Genomic DNA, 19,860 nt, shown 5'->3' on the forward strand with positions numbered 1-19,860 from the left:
GTTTTAAAAGTGAGTAGAATGCAAAAATACATTGAGATTCAGTTTTTGTGTATATTATACTTAATTTTTTTTTAAAGTTTACTTATAAAATAGTTATAGAAACTGTCACTGTCTGGTTCTTAAGTTTATAAGATTTACTGCTTTGAGCCAGCAGTCACATCTTCTCAGGAGGTTAACAGGCAGTTCCTTTACAGAAAAGATGTCTGAGTGGTCTGTGCATAGAACCAAAATGCCTGGCATATGGTAAGCACTGGGTAAAGATGAGCTGTTATATTATAATCAGAACTGATATCACAGAATTCATGTAGTAACTGAATATGCACTTTACTTACATAAAACCTATTTATTTACCCTTTTAATTTCAGATGTTTTTCTGGTAAGTTTGATTACCCAGCTAGAAGTAGATTTATGTATCAACAAACAAGAAGAAAATAGGTTGTCAGTAAGAGAAGTAACAGTCATCCTATTTTGTATGGGAACCACCATACATACTTAGAGGACATTCATGTTCAAATTCTCTTGAAGCAAGAGACAGTTAGTGAAGTCTGTAAGAAGGTGGTAAAATAACTTGTATTTTAGAGAGGTTTCCAACACTCAGTGTTATCACAGTAAAAAATTGGGCAATCCAGAATGATATATTTAGTTTATTAACTCATTAAGAATATATTGTATATAAAGCAGGCCAGAGGAATGAAGTATTTATATGTATTTAACTGTAAGCTTGTGAATTCGGGAAACTGGTTTCAATTTAGAGGTTTTGGATTTTAGTCAAATACTGCTGATTAGTTTGTGCATCTAGGGTTCAGGGATTACACAGGAAGGGAAGTAAAGCATTTTCTCACTTCACGTTATATTTTGGCTTGGAAGGTGACAAGTAGATACATAAGTAGTCTAGTCTATTACTTAGATTTTCACTCAGTCTCTCCCTGATTTGTTAGTTGTCTTATGGTACTGTTCTAAGTAACTGGTAGCCATGGAAACTGTTAACAGGAACAGATTCTGACCTCTGGTGTTGATATTTTTTATCCTTTCTGTAGTTGCTTTTTAATTAACACAGCAGATCGAATAATCAGAGTTTATGATGGTAGAGAAATCTTAACCTGTGGAAGAGATGGAGAGCCTGAACCCATGCAGAAATTGCAAGACTTGGTGAATAGGTATGTATCACAACCTAGAAGAATATGTGCTAATTCATGGCCTGGGGTCAGGTTCCAGTTCTATTTGGGTACTTCCTTTGTTCTTTAGGACCCCATGGAAGAAATGTTGTTTCTCTGGGGATGGGGAATACATAGTGGCAGGGTCAGCCCGGCAGCATGCCCTGTACATCTGGGAGAAGAGTATTGGCAACCTGGTGAAGATTCTCCATGGGACAAGAGGAGAACTCCTCTTGGATGTAGCTGTGAGTAGGATGAGAGGTTGCTTTTGTTACTTATGTAATACAGAAAATCTTGGATTCATTCTTAGAATTGATTTTTCTTTGCTTCATTAAAATTTAGTGGCATCCTGTTCGACCCATCATAGCATCCATTTCTAGCGGAGTGGTATCTATCTGGGCACAAAATCAAGTAGTAAGTATTTTTCTGGTTTAACTGCTATGAAGCTAGATACCCTTTTCCTTTTATCAAAGAACTTTACAAACAGTAAGCCCCAAATTACCTTATATACTTTCTTTTCCATATGATTCTTCTAATTAAAAAATAGTTCAGTGCATCTAGTTTTGCTTTATTTTAATGGTAAGGTCTTGGTCCAAAGTCAGTTTACCAGCTCTGTTTCAGGGAGAAAATCTAGTGTACTTCCTGGTACATTTTTCTGTTGCTCATCTGAGATAGAGTTTTCTTGTGCTTTTCTTATTTTCAGCTCAGTTAGCTTCTGTTTTACATCTTGGTTTTATTTTGAACACCTTTAATTATATTTGTAATCAGTGTACTCATAAGAAAACATTTTACCTCAGAATTACATCTTAAAAAGATTAAAGAAGGCAGTTATTTATGACAGAACTACAGTTAATAACATGGAATGTTTAAGATAGGAAATGCTTTAATAAAACTGTAGATAACCTAATTTTTAATATCTGCCAAATTTGATCTCAGAATTTTGAGTCTCGTTCATGGTCAATCCTTTTATTTATATCATTAATGTCTAGGTTATAGACCGCTGCTTTCTCATACAGTTAAGTAATATATTTTGTTTGTGGCATAGGAAAATTGGAGTGCATTTGCACCAGACTTCAAAGAATTGGATGAAAACGTAGAATATGAAGAAAGGGAATCAGAGTTTGATATTGAAGATGAAGATAAGAGTGAGCCTGAACAGACAGGTAATATTTCTCAATTGCAGATAGTATTTCCCAAAGGAAAAAAGATTGTTTTACTCAGTACTCATTCTTAATTTGTGCTGAAAATTCACTTCAGCACTTAGTCTAATTTTTTTTCTAAGCTTACACAGTTTTGACTGTTTTTAGAATATTTATTTGTAAGGCATTGACTCAGGGCTTACATGGGCATTACTAGGGCTCAAGCAGCTCTCTTAACGTTGCACTTTGTATTTCCTGACTAATTGCAGATGATTAAATGAGGATTTGCATGGGGCACCTAACAAAGCCACCCACACACGCTGGGTGCTCAGCTGCTGTTTTGGGTATTGTCACTCCTTTGTCCGTAAGATGAAGGTAAAGAGCATGGGCTCTGGAGTCAGACTGCCTTGGGCAGAATACTTATTCTTTAAACCTAAACTTCCTTTTCTGTAAAATAAGAATAACAGTAGTACCTGCCTTTTAGGGTTGTGGGGAATAAATGAGATAATTCATGTAAAGGGCTCACTGTAGTGTCTAGGCCATAATGAGCATTCAGATGTTCTCTTCTACTATGATTATGATCGTGATCATTGTTATTTTTATCTCTTAGCTTCTGAACTTCTACATAGGAAGTTACTTGAGAATAAATATTTCACTTTATAGCCCCATCGTCTAAACACAGGGCTTTGCGTCTGGCAGGGGTTTTTGTGTATGAATGCTTAATGTGCCCAGTTGGCACTGTCAGCTTGAGTAATTAATGCCACGGGTCATTGACTGCTGGGCCACTTGATGGTATCAGGGATCGGGGAATTGGAATTGAGATTAGCTCTCTCCAGCTTGAAAGTGCTGGTCCTCACTTTTGTGATATTAGAAAACTTACATGCCTCCTGTGTCTTAGGAAGACCGTCAGGGCTGCAGTATATTCTGGATTGTATTAGTGTTATTGGACTGTGTTGTACGAAGCCTTCCCAGACTTCCGCAGAAGTTGTTTCTCCTTCCTATCTCCTTGGCACATTGCACATACCTTTACTGTAGCACTTACTGTATGGAACTGAAATTATCTGTGTATATGTGTCTCCCCAATAAGACTTCTACAATTTTTACTGAAGAACCGTTCCCAACTTTCTGGAGCATTGCTCTATTCCCAGTGCCTAGCGTGCGGTGGAAATTCAGCAAATATTTGCAGAACGACTAAGTAAAACGAACTGTTTGGTTTTCCTCCTTTGTTTCTCCTGGATTTCAGTTTATGAAAACCATAAGCTATATGTAAAAAGCAGTTTTCTACTTCTTCTCACACCTCTGCTGTGTTTTTGTCCTGCAGGGGCTGATGCTGCAGAGGATGAGGAAGTGGATGTCACCAGTGTGGACCCTATTGCTGCCTTCTGTAGCAGGTGAGCTGCCGCTGAAGGCTGGGCCTGGGGTGCTCCTCCTCCTCAGTCTCTGGTTGTGCTGCTCAGTTCCCCGGCTCTTCCTTCAGGCCCATCTGCCTTTTACCTCAAAGAGATAACTCCTTTGGTGCGCAAGAAATCCCTTCCCTTCTCCCTTGATAGAAAAATCTTAAGAAAGTGAAATAATTTGTTTATGCCATTTATTTTTACTACTGATTTTATTAATCATGTTGTCTGATTTCCTATTTAAAAAATTTATTTATTTATGGCTGTGTTGGGTCTTCGTTGCTGCGTGCGGGCTTTCTCTGGTGGTGGCGAGCAGGGGCTGCTCTTTGTGGCAGTGCGGGGGCTTCTCGTTGTTGTGGCTTCTCTTGTTGCGGAACATGGGGCTCTAGGCACGTGGGCTTCAGTAGTTGTGGCTCGCGGGCTCTAGAGTGCAGGCTCAGTAGTTATGGTGCACGGGCTTTGTTGCTCTGCGGCATGTGGGATCTTCCCGGACCAGGGCTTGAACCTGTGTCCCCTGCATTGGTAGGCGGATTCTTAACCACTGTGCCACCAGGGAAGCCCCTGTCTGATTTCTTTTTATTTGTCTTGACTTTCTTGACATTTTAGATCCATGACCTGTTGCTTATGGTTAGATGATTCTGCCCTAGAGGAAGGGTTCATGGTTTAAGCAACTTTCTCCTCTTTTTTCCTATCCCTTTTCTGATCCTGTTCCAAATAGTGATGAAGAGCTGGAAGATTCAAAGGCTCTATTATATTTACCCATTGCCCCTGAGGTAGAAGACCCAGAAGAAAATCCTTATGGCCCCCCACCGGATGCAGTCCAAACTTCCTTGATGGATGAAGGGGCTAGTTCAGAGAAGAAGAGGCAGTCTTCAACAGATGGGTCCCAGCCACCTAAGAAGAAACCCAAAACAACCAATATTGAACTGCAAGGAGTACCAAATGATGGTAAGAGCCACATTTTCTCTCCCTTACCTGACAGATGCCACTCTCCAGCACAATCTGGTAATTTCCTGTTTGGGTGATTTTCCCTTAAAGGAATTTTCCCATGAGTCTTTTTTATAGTGCTTTACAACTTTGTAATAATTTCATCTGCTTTCACTTCTCTTTTAAAATGGGGAGATTCTGCCCTCGGTACTTTGCCTAAGATGACATACTTTAAGTCTTCTGACATCTGGCTCAGTTTGTTTAAATACCCTACCTCTCCCCCAAGATTCTCATTAGGTAGTAAAGTACTAGTCAGACTTGGACAACCTTAATTCTTCTTACCTACTTTTACAGTCTGACTCTAGAAGCCTTTTTAATTACATGGTTGAGTTTGGATTCTTACCCTGGTCTGTTGCGTACCAAAGCCCATTCCCTTTCTGCTCTCACGTGCCAGTGTGCACATGTGCGTTCCTGTTGTGGCTTGTGTGATAACGTATCAGTGTGTCTTTGAGCTACCTTTTCCATTTAGAGCTGTTGTGGCTTCGTATGAATCACATAGGCCATGTGGCCAAGGAACTATTTCTCATTTAATGGCCATTCTTCTATAGTTTATAATTAATAAACAAAACAAACTTTTCTTCTTGTATTAGTGGACCTGAGATACAAGAGCAGAATTGTTTGCTTATGGATAGGTGGCATGGCACATTGCTCAGTTGGGGTGATGTGTGGATTTCTTTCTGTGCCTATCTGTCCTTTTACAGAAGTCCATCCACTACTGGGTGTGAAGGGGGATGGCAAATCCAAGAAGAAGCAAGCAGGCCGGCCTAAAGGATCAAAAGGTAAAGAGAAAGATTCTCCATTTAAACCGAAACTCTACAAAGGGGACAGAGGTTTACCTCTGGAAGGATCAGCGAAGGGTAAAGTGCAGGCGGAGCTCAGCCAGCCCTTGACAGGTAAGGACACATTGGGAGCACTGTCTGGCTTGCTTCGTGGCCTTGCTTTGTACAGCCCCTGACTCCGTTTAACTGCAGCATTTTTTCCTTCCTTCCCTCCTTTTCCCCAGTGGCAGATATTCTCTGAGTTTTAAACTACTGCCGAGGGCAGGCTAAACCAGATTTGGCTTAATTCAGTGGCTCTTAACCTTGGGTCGATAACCAGGTTTCAGGGGATCTCCATTCCCTTTGTTTCATGCAAAATATTGTGTGCATATTTTTGAGGGGAAGATGCCTGTACATTTCACAGGATTCCTATAGGAATCTGTGACCTGAAAAAGGGTAAGAGCCCCTGGTTTAATTCATTTTTTTAATCTGTGTTTGCTCCTAGGTTTTTTGTTTTGTTGCAAATGAAAGATCCAGACAGATAACCAGAAATATGAGCTTCTATACAGCCCCTGACTATTTAACTGTAGCATTCTCTCTCTTCAAATTGTTCAAATCCCAAAGGTGGTGTTTTTCTCTTTTTTCAGTAGTCTAGAAGCAGTGATGGAGTTGTTAGTAGTACCATCATGTTAAGGAAGAAGATGAAGTGTTTTGTTTTTTCAAACAGGAGATTTCCAAAAAGACAAACTTTGTGGCTTCTTAACACCTAAGCCTCTTGAAACTTACTGTTTTCTCACTTCTATGTAATTGAGGGATTTTTATTGGAGGATGGAGAACAGTTTCAATTTCCAGTCAAATACTTGTGAATCTAGGCTAAATGGTCTTTTGTTTGGAAAATAGTAAGCAAACTCAAGTTCGTTTCTGCTCAAATATTGTTGGGTTTTGGAAACTTTTTGTTTTGTTTTATATTTAGGTACTGCTTTAGTTAATACATTACTCTCAGTTTTCTGTGGCTAGGTCAGTAGATTCAGAGGCAGGACTAACAAAATATCAGTGTTTGTATTTAGGTGTTTTTTTCCCCCACTTTAAAATTTTAATTGTGTTAATCCAAATGTGATGATATGCAAAACAGAATTCCTTAAGCCAGTTAATCATTGTGAACATGAATTCTCTTCTTCAGAGAAGCTGAAACAGACTCAATTACTCATCATTTTGAGTATTCCCCCTCAAGTTCACTAGATTTAGACTTTCATAGTCCAACACCATACCATTGGAGCACTAGCTTTATTTTCCCAACAACAATATTTATGGTACTCCACTGATAATCAGTTACCACCTCCACATTCAGTCTACTTAGGGCCATGTCTGTTTATTTTTTAAAATAGCCTGGAAGAGTTATATGGGCATTGGCAGCAAAGATTGCATGTCAGTAATTGACTAATGTAAATAAAAACCATCCTTCCATAACCCACTTCTTGCATAAGTGGATGCCACTATAGAAGAAACAATTTAAAGTTCAAATAGATTTCCCTGGCCCCAAGAGCTGAAATGCTTCAGGGTGATTTCAAATGGAGGCAAACAGGCTTCCCTGGTGGCACATGGTTGAGAGTCCGCCTGCCGATGCAGGGGACGCGGGTTCGTGCCCCGGTCCGGGAAGATCCCGCATGCCGCGGAGCGGCTGGGCCCGTGAGCCATGGCCGCTGAGCCTGTGCGTCCGGAGCCTGTGCCCCGCAACGGGAGAGGCCACAGCAGTGAGAGGTGCGCGTACTGCAAAAAAAAAAAGAAAAAAAATAAATGTACGCAAACATATTGAATTAATAATACTCTAAGACATACTTCCCAGCATCTTCAGAATCTATCTGTAATTAATCATATGCTTTTTAATACTAAGCGTATGGCAAATAAACCATTTGAAGTTTTTAAAAACTAAAATTTTCTCTCTATAATACAGTGATTTCAACTTTTAATTATAGCTGATATGGTCACTAACAGTTACTAAATATTTTTGGCATTTCTCAAATTGGGTTTTTGTCAAAGGTACCATGAAGTACTGTTATATTTTACAGCTTAGAGTATAACAGCAGTGGTATTTTTTAACTATGCTTCAAAAACATCTAAATGAGATGGTAGAAGGTTTACTTAGAAAGTTTACTTAGCCGTAAAGGAATAGGCCTTTTTATTCCCTAAAGTTTTCAAAATACTGCATTGAAATTTTGATCTAGGTGTAAAATACATAGTGTTTGTACATGTCAGCATTTCAAAACTCCTAGAAAGACTGGATATCATTATCAATGGCCTATTAGAAGTTTATTCCCACTCACTCAGCTGACAAGGTTAAAAGAGGTACTGACCTCATTAAAGGCTAGAAATTGTGTCTTGAAACAACAGGGTGCTTCAGACTGGATTTTTATTTTCTTCATTATTGTTATCAGGGACTTGAGTTGGTCACCCTTAAATGGAGGCAGCTATTTTAAGGCTTCACCCTTTGAAGGGACTAGAGGAGACTTTTACATAACAAGGCCAGGGTGATGATACGCTTTCTGATAACACACAGACAAAACAACTGTCTAGATTACTGCAAACATTTTACCAGCTTCTCAGGATTGTCTGCATAGCATACTTCCCCACATAATCTATACTTCCTTCTTCCCATTTTCTCCTTCTCTTGCCTTGGTTCCTTGGCCTTTTCCTGAATGGAAATCTCCAAAACTGAAATGGTCAGATCAAACTCCCGAGTGTGCTGAGGAGCAGGATCATTAAAAAAAACTCAAAAAAGGCATTGTGGTTTAGTCCTAACACTTCCTCAGAAGGGCTGTTAGCCACTAGCTGCAGTGTGGTTTGGATCTTTATGAAGGCCGTGAATCTGGGGGAGAGTGCTGAAACTGAGTATCATATAACACGCCATTAGAAGTCTCAGTTTCAGGACAACCTGTCATATCTTTTGTGTGGGTTTCTTTGGGCGAGGGCGGCGCTTCATCCAATACCATTTTCAGCTTGGAGGGCCCAGAGCAGGCAGAGGCTGGCTGACACATGCTGTTCATTTTCACATGGCTCCCCCAGGCCTCTGAGGTAATAAAAACTCTTATGTCTCATGTTCTTCCACACCTTGGAGAGTTTCAGTAAAAAGCAGCATGTTGTCATTGTGGATTTTCCACCAGATATTAAAAAATGAATCCTGATCCTCACTGGCTGAGGCTGAACCATCTTGAAAGATTAGTTCAGTCTGATGGGTATATTTGTAGATTCAGTGCTTTGTGGACCTCCCCTCCCCGCAAATGCCCTCCTTTTGCATTAGAGCCAAATCATTTGAAGGCAGATTGTATGTGTAGGCTACTGCTCAAGTTAGATAAATGCCAACTGTTTGTTAATATCTGCAATTTATCAGTTACTGAAGAAACTGTTCAGTAAGCCCTGATAGGCCTGACAAAGCTGCTATAGTCTGTTGCATGTTGCAACAGGAGATTATGCATTTCAGGTGACAGTTGGAAGACACATAGACCGCCAATAGAAGTAATCTAGCCATCTGGAATCTGGGGCTGTAGAAAATTCTTCCCTATCAAACAGCTCATCAGTACTGAACAGTACCAGTGGACCCACATCCACGAAGACACACTTTCTGTGATGAGTGAGGACCCATCAGTGAAGCTTGAGGGTAACCCTGAGCTGGAGACTTTTCAGGAAGTCCAGATCGACATAGCACCATCTATCAGATTCCCCCTGGTTACCTTATTAGATACTCTCCAGAGGACAGTCCTCAGGATCGAAACTTGAGATGTGAGCAGAACCACCAGTGTCCCGGTTGCCCTGTGACCGTTCAAAGATTGCCCTAGAAGTAGGGCTCCTTGGCAGTAAACACCCTTGGTAGCAAGTGTGACAAAGTTGTGGTCTGTCACGTATGTGGTCTAAAGGCCTTGTGGGATGGTGGGCATGAAGGGAATGGTGGCACCAGGGTCTGTTGAGGGTGGCAAAGACCAAACTGAGCAGAGGTGCCACTTCTGGGGGCCGACAGGCCCTGCGCTGATTTCCCTGGCTTTGGCTGCACCGCTGCCCTCCTGGTGCTGGCCCCCCACCCTGGGCCTCTGAACCATATTCTGTTCACTTGCTGAATCTGATTGTTTTAAATGATTGGTAGGGGCTCCCCCCCCTTTTTGAAAAATGACCAGTCTCCCAAAGACTAATTTATGAATTCCTGCTAAAATCATATTTTTAGATGGCTAGTTGGGTATTCTCATTCTGTGTGGTCTTATTAGCTGACTAAGGTAATGTTTGAAAATTAATATCCAGTGTTTTCTTAAGCCACCCTGGCTTGGCTGCTTTGGGGAGGTACCAATAACAGCTGTTTACCATGAGCTGAATTTTTCTTAATTTTATATTACTGGAGATTTCTGTCATGTTGCAGGTAAATAATACTTGGGGCAGATTTTTAAGTAGCCTGGAGATCTGCTTTGTTGCTGTTTCTGTGTATCTTATCTTGCTCACAGACTTGCTTGCTCTGGTATTGGTTTGTTGCCTGGTGCCTCAACAAGCTTTGTTTTTGGTCTGTTCACAGGAAAGAGAGCGATAAAGAAAAATCATTAACTGACCTCAGATAATCAGTATAATAATGTAGCTCATTAGTCATCTTGAGTGCCCATTATTAATGGGCAAGCCACTTTTTCCTCTCATGAGTTAGGCTTAAAATGTCAATGTTGTCTATTTTTAAACGGTTAAACTAGATTGGTCACAGTACCTGTGGAAACAATCAGAGAAACTAGCCTTAAAGTGTTAAAGGCCTGTTACTGAGTCCTGTGGAGTAGATTCTTTTATCTCACGATTTTTAAAAAAATCAATTCAGGAGGTTAATTATTACATTTTATGTTGAAAGATCTGAAAAACAGATGCTTAAATATACTTTTTGTCTTACTGAACTATATAAAGTTTAAATTTGATTTTTAACATGTAGCATCCAGGAGAGTTTGTATCTCATATTTTCAGTCTCTTCTCAGGCAAATTGGAATTTATTTTTATTGCCAGTTTTCATCTGTGCTTGAACTTACTTAAAATCAGGTTAAAAGCAAGGTTTGTAAATGGGTACTTTTTCTTTACAACTTGGGCGATTATTTTTAACTATTTTACCTTCAAGTGGCATGTTCTTCCCCATTCCAGACGACACTGGGAGGACTTCCTTCACCTTGTTCTCTTTTTACACTTCCTAGTTAATATTTCACAGCAACCCATTTAAGGATGTCCCTCAGAGATTGAACAGCTTCTTTGGAGTAATCAGGGAAGTGTTCATTTGATTTTACTATTTAGGATTTTATTTATTTATCAGTTGTTGGCGCATAGAAATGCCGACAGTAGTTTTCATTAACATTTCACCATATTTGGGATTCTGAGGAGCTGAGAGTATCATTTAAGGAACAAGGGTGTTTGGAAAAGGGTTTGTTGCTCACCGTTAATCATTTAGTGGCGAATTAGTCTAGTATATGAAAGATTGAAAGAGGCAGTACCCTAGAATTTCCTTTCTTGTACTTACTGCACTTTTTGGAATATGAAGCATTATATGTTAACACCTTGGAGAATGGTTAGAAGCTTGGAAAATGTGTAGAAGTCTGATCATTTTGCCTTTTTTTCTCCCTTTTGGACAGTGCTGAGAAAAGTACTGATGGAGGGCGTGGGGTTTGGATTATTTGTTGCTTCAGTAAAGAGTAATTGGGAGTTGGAGTTGGTTTTAACTTAAAGGGGGGAAGTTCTTAGCCCATGTGTGCTTGTAATGCATCATCCAGCATCTGTATTTGTGTTGTTGAAAGTAACTGGTCTAAGTTGATGCTAAAAGAAATCTTTTTATTTCTCATCTCTTTAGCAGGGGGAGCAATCTCAGAACTGTTATGAAGGCCCTTGAAGTACTTCGTTCTTCCCTACTTTGCCATCATGTGGCCTCTGGACACTGTGGTCAGTCATTTGAGATTGACTTTAATTTAAAACAAAGGCCTCTGTCTTCCACCCAGGAGGTGGAAGGAGTGAATTTTATGTTTGAATGAAGAAGTGAATTATGGAAGAAGAATATATGTCCCGTCCCTTTCAAGCATAAGTCCAAATAGGCTCTCAGGAATGAGGATTTGTGAAGACATCAAACAGGAGTTTTGACTCATTTAAACTTTAATGCTTGTTATGTTGCTGGAGAAGAGATTCCTGTTTTGCTCGTCTGTCTTTACTGTACCCAGCATCATTTCGGCCTGTCATTTCCTATCTCCTACTTGCCTTCCCTCCACAGTGCACGTCCTTGAGTGACTTGTTCTTATCTGAAATTTTGCTGCCTGTATCCTAGAAAAACTTCTGCTGCACATTTTTTCTTCCATTTTTAAACTTACCCACTCACCAGATACCTCCTATATTTCCATATTGTGCTACAAAGATGGGCAGAACAGAAAGTGCTGGAAAGATTTCAGATTTTCCAAAAGGAAAGAAAGATAAGAAAGTCCCCCTCTTTTTTCACATACTATAACATTTTGCTCAAGAAGTTGAGCTATAAGAGGGTCAGGTTTTTCTTTGTATTCTTTTCATTGCATGTTTCCCTCCAGTATCGGTTCATTCTCATTAATTATGGTTTTTGAAGATAGCTAGTTCATTTGTCTCCAGCAAAGAATCATCAGTAGTTTATACTGCTTTACCTGTACTGGCTTCCAGAGCCAGAAACAAACCGAGGTGTCTCTCAGCAGGCTTCTTTTTTACTGGGGATGGGGGAATCTATGCAAGGACTAAATTAAAACCGTCCAAAATCAAAGCAACGACAACACAGTTCAGATAAAAAAATCAAAGAACCTTTTTTTTTAAATCATTGCTCGTGGACATCTGTCCTTCCCATCAGTCATTGCATTTCCCCTCCTTGTAGCCACACCCCTTTTCCTTCCTACATGTTTCCAGTCACTTCCTTTCTGTGAAAGGTTGCTTAGCTTTTTTAAAAAAAATTTTAATTTTTGCTTTTGCTGTTCTTTGTATAAAAAGTAGCAGATTGGATGGATGCGTACACTAGGTGTTTGAAATTCTCTGAAAACCCAGGGTGAAGAAACCAGGTGTGGAGGGGCCTCTCCAGCCTCTCTGGAGTAGAGCTTTGAGCTGACTGGAAGTGCTTAATCTGGACCATCACTTTCACAGTATTTTCAAAGGAGAGTTTAACACTGTGCTTACTGGGAAATCTCTGTCCGTTGGTGGTTGCTCCGGTAGGTAGCCAAACGAGGTGATTACCTTTTGGATTTTAGCATAGAAATCAAAGTAGAACACATCAACAAGAGCCTCTTCCATTCCGTCTTTAGAACCAAAACGTTCAGTAGTTGAAGCAAGAGCTCTCCCTGAGTCAGTGGCAAAATGTCTATATTTTTAGATGCCACTGCTTTTTCCTCAGATGCTCATTTTGTGAATTTCACTTCCTATTTCATATTAGACCAGTGGGTGAGATTGGTAGGTGGGTCACTAGACATGTTTTTGTTTTGCAGACATTATTTCCATTTTGTTTCTCTTTGTACTGTACAGTGCAGTAGTATGCAAACTGTGTGATACAAGAGGTTTCTGCCTTATTTCCACACGCAGAGTAGCTGGGTGTCCTCTGCCTGAGCATTTGGATGTTCAAGCTCTGTCCACCTCCTAAACCGGCTACTGAGAAAATCAACTTCAGCCCTGTCAGAGTGTCTCTGGCAGCAGCTCCTAATAATTATTTATGCTTTTCGAATTTTTTTCAGCTCCTAAAACCTTCTGTCTATTTCAGTTTGGTTTTCTCGATTTGTACAATATATGCATATTCTCTTTTTCCCTATTGTCACCTGCCCACCCCCCAGTGTTTTGTTTTCTAATGTTCTGTAGTTTTGTACGAGATGAGACTTAGCCTTGGGTACTTCTTGCTGAAGCTTTAATGCTTTGTAAATAAAATCTGATGTTTATTAAAGAACAGGTGTAGGTGTGTGTTTGTAGACACTGATCACTTCCGAAAGTCACCGGCCACTTCACTCTGTACAACAGAAAATGCAGCTTGCTTTGTTGATGTTAGATCTTCTCCATGTAGAAATAACAGCTGGAAGGGCTAAGGGGTGGCAAGGTGGTCCAGATACCTGCCTTTGGACAAGATTATAAATAAACAATTCAAGCAAAAAGTTAGTGTAAAAAGGATCATGTAGGAATGACCTCTCTTCCAATTCCTTAGCTCAGTAAGTGTGTAACTACTCTGTAGAGGCCGCAGTCCTAGGAGACATTGTGGAGCTTTCAAAAACGCTTGCCAGGAAATTCCTGCCTGCCAAGGATCTTTCTTAAAGTGTAAGTACAGATAAATTCCTCTTCATTAGCACTTTTTCTCCCTAGATTAAATAGCCTTGAAATCCGTTGAATACTTATTGTCTCCTAAAGAATAAGATGTTTCATAAAGTCTATTTAAGTCTTTGATTTTAATCATCTCCAAATCTGAGTGTCTAGTTATTAATCCTGTTACGTGACTGAGAATCTTTTTTGACATCATAGCTGTTTCATAGCAACTTTGACCCAAGTGAATGATGAGCTCCTTCCTTGTTCTGTGGGGTGGGGGGACTGGGCTGAGAGGCAGGAAGAATTATGTATCCTCTCCCCCAGAATATGTCTTCAGTACCCTTGGGAAGGAAGAGTGCCTAGAAGTGGGAAAGGAGCTGCATTTAACATCGCCTGTCTTGCTGCTAAGCATTGATTCTGAAATCCCTTTTGGACCTTGCCTTCATGAATTTTCATTTCTATTTAAAATTCCTTACGCACTTTACAAAGTGATTTCATGTACAGTTTATCACTTTTGATGCTTAAGGTGACCTTCCTGAAATAGGCAAGGAGGTCTTAATTTACAAAGGAGGAAACATATTCAGGAAGGGTAAATCACTTGCCTCTCAGTCCAGAGTTCTTAATCCTTTTTGTAGAAGGTTTAGGAGCATTTTAAGTTAATAATAACTTAATTCAAGTTAATCCTCTCTTTTTTTTTTTTTTAAGACTTGGTATTTGATTTCTTATTTGGGCAGATTTAGCTGGAATTTTGAAACCTTTGAATTCAGATCCTACAATTTGGAGGAGAGGGGAAAGGGTGAGGAATGGTACAGCTTTACTGTGCATTGAGGTAATTTGGAAATTCACTTCAGCTTCTGAAGTCTTTTCATCTTTGTTTCCCAAGATGTGGATTTAAATTCATTAAAAGGATGGGAAAAGAATGAAGACTGGTAAGGTGGTCGTTAACAAGCAGTGATAGTAAAGCAGCAACCTTGTGACATTTTTTCTGCCTTGTGGCCTCACCTGTTAATAAGGACTGGACTTTTATTAAGTTGTATTGTTTTATTGACAATGCATGCATCATATCTTTTGACTTTGAAAGCTATCTCATGTCAAAGGAATTAAATTATGTTGTGGAGGATTTAGCTGGAACACCTCGGTTGTTGGCTGAGGGTGGTAAAATGCCTACCTACTAAGACATGAAGACTTTGGCCACTAGTTTCATCCTTGGGAACCTGGTGTTGGCCTTCTATCTACCTTTGGTGGTGACTTTACCTAAAACACTGGCCATTCCTGAGAAACTGCAAGAAGCTGTGGGGAAAGTTGTTGTCAATGCCACAGCCTGTACTGTCACCTGTGGCCTTGGCTATAAGGAGGAGACCGTCTGTGAGGTGGGCCCTGATGGAGTGAGGAGGAAGTGTAAGTCTCAGCGCTTGGAATGTCTGACCAACTGGATCTGTGGAATGCTCCATTTCACCATTCTCATAGGGCAGGAATTTAAGCTGAGCTGTCTGAGTTCAGACATCCTGGAGATTGGACAGGAAGCTTTCCGATTCACTTGGAGACTTGCTCGGGGTATCATCTCAACTGATGATGAGGTCTTCAAACCCTTCCGAGCCAGTTCCCACTTTATAAAGTTTCAGTCCCCTCAGGAGTATGACTCTGGGACCTACCGGTGTGATGTGCAGCTGTTAAAAAACTTGAGACTTGTCAAGAGGCTCTATTTTGGGCTGAGGGTCCTTCCTCCTAACTTGGTGAACCTGAATTTCCATCAGTCCCTTACTGAGGATCAGAAGTTAGTAGATGAGGGCCTGGAAGTGAATCTGGACAACTATTCCAGGCCTCAGCGCCCACCATGGAAAAAGAAGATGACCATAGCTGTGGGAATAGGAATTGCCAGTGGTGTGGCTGGTGGCGTGTTGGTGAGCGTTGCCCTGTGCGGTGGGCTGAGGGTGATGCACGGCAGTGCCGGCCTTGAGACCTTACAAACCTTGCTGCCGAAGGGCTGGCTGCTCAGGAAGCCAAACTAGCTTTTCAGGGGAGTGTTCTGGCTGCCTGATTGTGGATTAACTAAGAGGGGGGCTTCCACTACCAAAGGAGTGAGTAGGGGTTGTGATGTGGGGCAACATCATGGTAGCTGTGGGCAATCCTCTCTAACTCTGTGTCCCAGATGGATCTCTTCTAGATCTTCCCTGCCCACTAGGTACCCAGGAAACCTGACTGCAGGCACCTCCTTGCTCCGGGGAAGAGTTCTGTCTTCCAAGTTTGCATTCATTTTCTACCCTTTACAACTTGTATGTCTCCCTACCTTGATCTCCCTTCTGAGCAGTATAGTCATGTAGAAGGATAGAATAGCTTTTCTAGTGAAAGTGGTTTTTTCCTCTTCAATAAAGACAATTCCCAGTAGCTGTGTGGAAACCTAACCTTTTCTGCCCTTTAGTATAAAATTTCTTGCAGTTGTTTAAATGGTCCCATAATCAGTCTGGTTTTGGGTTCAACTCACCCCATAGTTTTTAGAATAGACATTGAACATATCGCTTTGTTGGGGGCATATGCCCATTTGTGGCTGAGCCGAGGGTGTTAGTAATGACTTCTGACTCAGGTATGTAAGACACAGTCACTAAATGTTAATAAATTATGTGCACCCCTTATACCTCACAGGTAAAGCCTTTGTGCTCAGTGCTAAGTTGAATTCCTGGTGAAACACTGGATTCTTCAGCTGGTAGGTTTGCCCCTGAACAGTTCCTAGGCTTGCTCCCTGGTCCTGTCCTGCTAGTTCTTTCAGTGCCCCGAAGCTTGTGTTGCTGGAGGTTTCTTACAGCAGCCAAGACCCCGTAACGGAGGACTAGTACCTTCCTTCCTCAACAGGAAATCCAGTCTTAAGACCTTCAGAGGCCATTCAGACTGTGTCTGAGAGAATTGGCTTGGCTTGTGGAACTATCAGGGAAATTGCTCTTGGGCCGCCAGCTGAGCTAATTCTATATGAGAGAATTAGCATTTCTTCCCCTCACTTTTTTCTCAGCACAGAGGAAGTAGCAGAAACAAGACTTGGACCAGTGGTTGTCTTCTCTGGCCGTGTGTCTGAATCACCCGAATGAGCTTTTGAAAAATAAGATTCCTGAGCCCTAACCTGAGGATGCTAATTCAATTTAAATGATGACCAATGGATCTCTGTTATTTCTTCTCTTTTATATTAAAAAAAAAAAAATCCAACCCATAGAAAAGTAGAAAGAAAGGTTTGATGGCATCCACAGACCCTTTAACTGGATTCACTAATTGCAAGTGTTTTGCTCCAGTTCTCTTCCTCTCTAAATACATATTGATTTTATGTGAAGCACTTGAAAGCTAGTCACAGACATTGTGACCTTTACCCCTAAATCATGTATGCATCTCCTAATAAGGACGTTCACCTGTATAACTACAATGACTTCATCACACTAACAATTTCCTAATCTTACAAATAGTTGATACTTCGTTTCTTCCAATTTCTAGAATCTTAGAGCTTTTTTTTTTTTTTTTTTTTGGTGGTACGTGGGCCCCTCACCGTTGTGGCCTCTCCCGTTGTGGAGCAAAGGCTCCGGATGCGCAGGCCCAGTGGCCATGGCTCACGGGCCCAGCCGCTTCGCAGCATGTGGGATCCTCCTGGACTGGGGCACGAACCCGTGTCCCCTGCATCGGCAGGCGGACTCTCAACCACTGCACCACCAGGGAAGCCCTCTCAGAGCTTTTAACTTAATGTTTGATCTAGGATCAAATGAAGGTTCACGTATTACACTTGATTTTTATTTCTCTTTAGTCTTATTTTACAACAGATCCCCTACTTTTTTTTTCATGACATTCGTATTGAAGAGGCCATTTGTCTTGCATAGTGTCCCATAATTATTTCCATGATTAGATTCCTGAGGAATGAATCTTAAACATTTTTGACAAGAGCCCAACAAAAATGATATGTAGTTATCGCATGACCTCGGGAGGCACAATATCAGGGTGACCCATGGTTGATGGATGATAAGCTTGATCATTTGGTTAAGGTGGTGACTGCCAGATCTCTCTGGTGCTGTACCTGTATATGTTTTCCTTTTGTAATCTGTGGGGTGATGCTTTGTGATTATCTGGTTTCTAAAAAACGTTCACAAGCGTTTTAGAATCCATTCATGGTCTTTGCCTTATTATTACATGTTGGGGATTGCAAAATGATGGATTCTTTAAATTCATTTTTATATTTATTACCCTGCATTTTTCTGTAAAGAAATGCTATTCTTTTTATTCTTTTGACGTTTCAATGAATTCTCTTTTTTATTCAGTGAATTATATATAATCCATTATTGTTGTCATATTTTTTATGTTCAAATTGTTCCCAGTTTTGGCCAGAAGTCCCTTCAAGCCGACTCCTTTGTCCTTTTGGTCAAGTGTCCACTTGACTTTGAGCATGTCCTTGCTATAGCAAGATGTCTCAGATGCACATTTGGACTTTCCTTTCTCCAAACCTGAATCTCCAAGGGAGATTCTCCGAGGGACTCTGTTTCTCCAAGGGGCTCTTGTTCCCTTTCGTGTGGGGAGTAGTATTTAGAAACCATGGTCTGGGTGCTAGATGTGCTCATTGCCACTGGGGAGTCACTGCTTCTAGGCCGTTTGAGTGTCCTAGGTATATGTAAATCATGAGTTCAGAAGCATCTTTGTTTTTCAGAAGTTCTGTAGATAATTCTCGTATATGGCGAAGGTTGAGAACCACTGGCTTAGACTCATGCATAGGGAGTCTTTAACTATTACTTTTATTTTGAAAAGAGCTTAAAATTTCCAGACACCCTTTCACCCATTCTCTCTACCTCAGATAGGATGTTATTCAGAAGACCTGTCGTGTTCCTGCTGTTGACTGTGTAATGGCGCAAGCTAACTGAGCCTTATCTTTGAAACATATGATTGTGAGGATCAAATGAGATCCTGTGAGTAAAACGTCTCTGTAAACTGTGAAGGACCAGACATGCATGAGTTGGGAAATGTCACTAATGAAGCTCATTACTTCAGACTTGGACACTTTGCTGAAGCAGTCAGGAGAGAGCTTGCTCTGCTTTGAGAGAGGACTGTAAAACATTAATATTACATTGCTGAGGAGGGAGGAGGGTTGAGGGGTACAGTGTTTCCCATTTTACAGATGGAAAGACTGAGACCCAAGAAGAGCTAAATAACTTCTCCAGCATGCTGTTGTAAGACGGTAGTCGAACAGGGAATGGAATACTGTACAGCTCTAGGTTTACAGCCCTCTGTGCATTGGGCTCTTGAATTTTGACTCTGAGGATGTGAGGGGATTGAATAGGGAAGAGAACAAAACCCCCTCAGATGTGTTAGTGCAGACCAAAACCCAGTTTAGTTCTTTGAATTCTGTGCATGTGGTCTGCCTCTGGAGGATCAAGGAGTTGCTGACTGGACTAAGATTTGGGCTCCAGAGTGGCCAGCGCTCCCAATGAGGCTGTGTGGTAACTACCACTATCTATGTGGCCCCATCAGGGGCTCGCTGTCAGCCTGGTCTTCTTGTGCTGAACAGGCCCTGGGCACACAGCTCAGCACCGAGTAGTGGGGCCTCTGCTCACCTTGCTTTCCCTCTTCCCTGAAGAAAGCTGTCAGGCTCAGTCAGCACGGAGCCCTACCTGCTTTGCACCAAAAGAATTGAACACTTACACAGCTGCGTAAGTGTATCATGCATCTCAGGTGTAATAGAAGGTATGATAAATGTTGAATGCATGGTAGTGTTGCAGCTGGAAAATGTGACTAGAAATTCAAATTCTTTTGGCTGTTGTGAACAGAGGCTAGAGGCACCTTCTCACCAGGTGGGGGTCACTATGTCTCCGCAGGGAGAAGACTTCCCTTTGGTACTGTTGAGTCAATACAGGTATCCCCCACTTTTTGAAAGTTCACTTTCCACCACTTTGGTTTTACGAGAAACCTACATTAGTACCTGTTTTCACTAACTGAAAAGAAATCTGAAGGATTTTTCACTGTTTCAAAAAAAAGGTAATTGCTTCTTTGCTTTACACCATTTCAGCTTAAGAAAGATTTCATAGGAACACTCTACTTTTGAGGAGCGGGAGAAACCTGTACCTCAAATGTCTTAAAAATCAGGGAAGCTCGGAGCAGTACCATCAGATGAGCAGTGTTTATTGCCCATCCTGTTAGACAGTAAAGC

At 41.0% G+C, this 19,860-nt stretch overlaps 2 protein-coding genes and 1 pseudogene across 5 annotated transcripts in view; 2 read left to right on the plus strand and 1 right to left on the minus strand.

The window, feature by feature from the left end:
* RBBP5 (RB binding protein 5, histone lysine methyltransferase complex subunit) overlaps nucleotides 1-13,353 on the plus strand; it is a 35,820-nt gene extending 22,467 nt beyond the window's left edge. For 2 of the 4 annotated variants that reach the window (XM_059066905.2, XM_067033344.1), the window contains exons 7-14: nucleotides 1,038-1,157; nucleotides 1,246-1,399; nucleotides 1,497-1,568; nucleotides 2,200-2,317; nucleotides 3,615-3,684; nucleotides 4,406-4,635; nucleotides 5,376-5,567; nucleotides 11,275-13,353. In XM_059066905.2, the coding sequence (XP_058922888.1) occupies nucleotides 1,038-1,157; nucleotides 1,246-1,399; nucleotides 1,497-1,568; nucleotides 2,200-2,317; nucleotides 3,615-3,684; nucleotides 4,406-4,635; nucleotides 5,376-5,567; nucleotides 11,275-11,303 (985 nt within the window). In that variant the 3' untranslated portion in view covers nucleotides 11,304-13,353. The remainder of the gene's footprint in view (nucleotides 1-1,037; nucleotides 1,158-1,245; nucleotides 1,400-1,496; nucleotides 1,569-2,199; nucleotides 2,318-3,614; nucleotides 3,685-4,405; nucleotides 4,636-5,375; nucleotides 5,568-11,274) is intronic. The other 2 variants (XM_059066920.2, XM_067033345.1) reach the window with 1 other exon arrangement.
* On the minus strand, nucleotides 8,515-9,824 carry LOC136793122 (glycogenin-2 pseudogene; annotated as a pseudogene).
* A 1,525-nt stretch (nucleotides 13,354-14,878) lies between the features above and the next one.
* TMEM81 (transmembrane protein 81) lies at nucleotides 14,879-15,709 on the plus strand. Its single transcript, XM_059075043.1, has one exon. It carries the CDS (start codon nucleotides 14,879-14,881, stop codon nucleotides 15,707-15,709), a length of 831 nt encoding a protein of 276 aa, XP_058931026.1.
* The last annotated feature ends 4,151 nt before the right edge of the window (nucleotides 15,710-19,860 follow it).

Source organism: Kogia breviceps, chromosome 1, assembly GCF_026419965.1.
Source record: "Kogia breviceps isolate mKogBre1 chromosome 1, mKogBre1 haplotype 1, whole genome shotgun sequence".
In the NCBI taxonomy this organism is placed as follows: domain Eukaryota; kingdom Metazoa; phylum Chordata; class Mammalia; order Artiodactyla; family Physeteridae; genus Kogia; species Kogia breviceps.

Excerpts from the sequence above, each read along its gene's own strand:
- TMEM81 (XM_059075043.1), top strand. The coding sequence starts at position 14,879 with ATGAAGACTTTGGCCACTAGTTTCATCCTTGGGAACCTGGTGTTGGCC.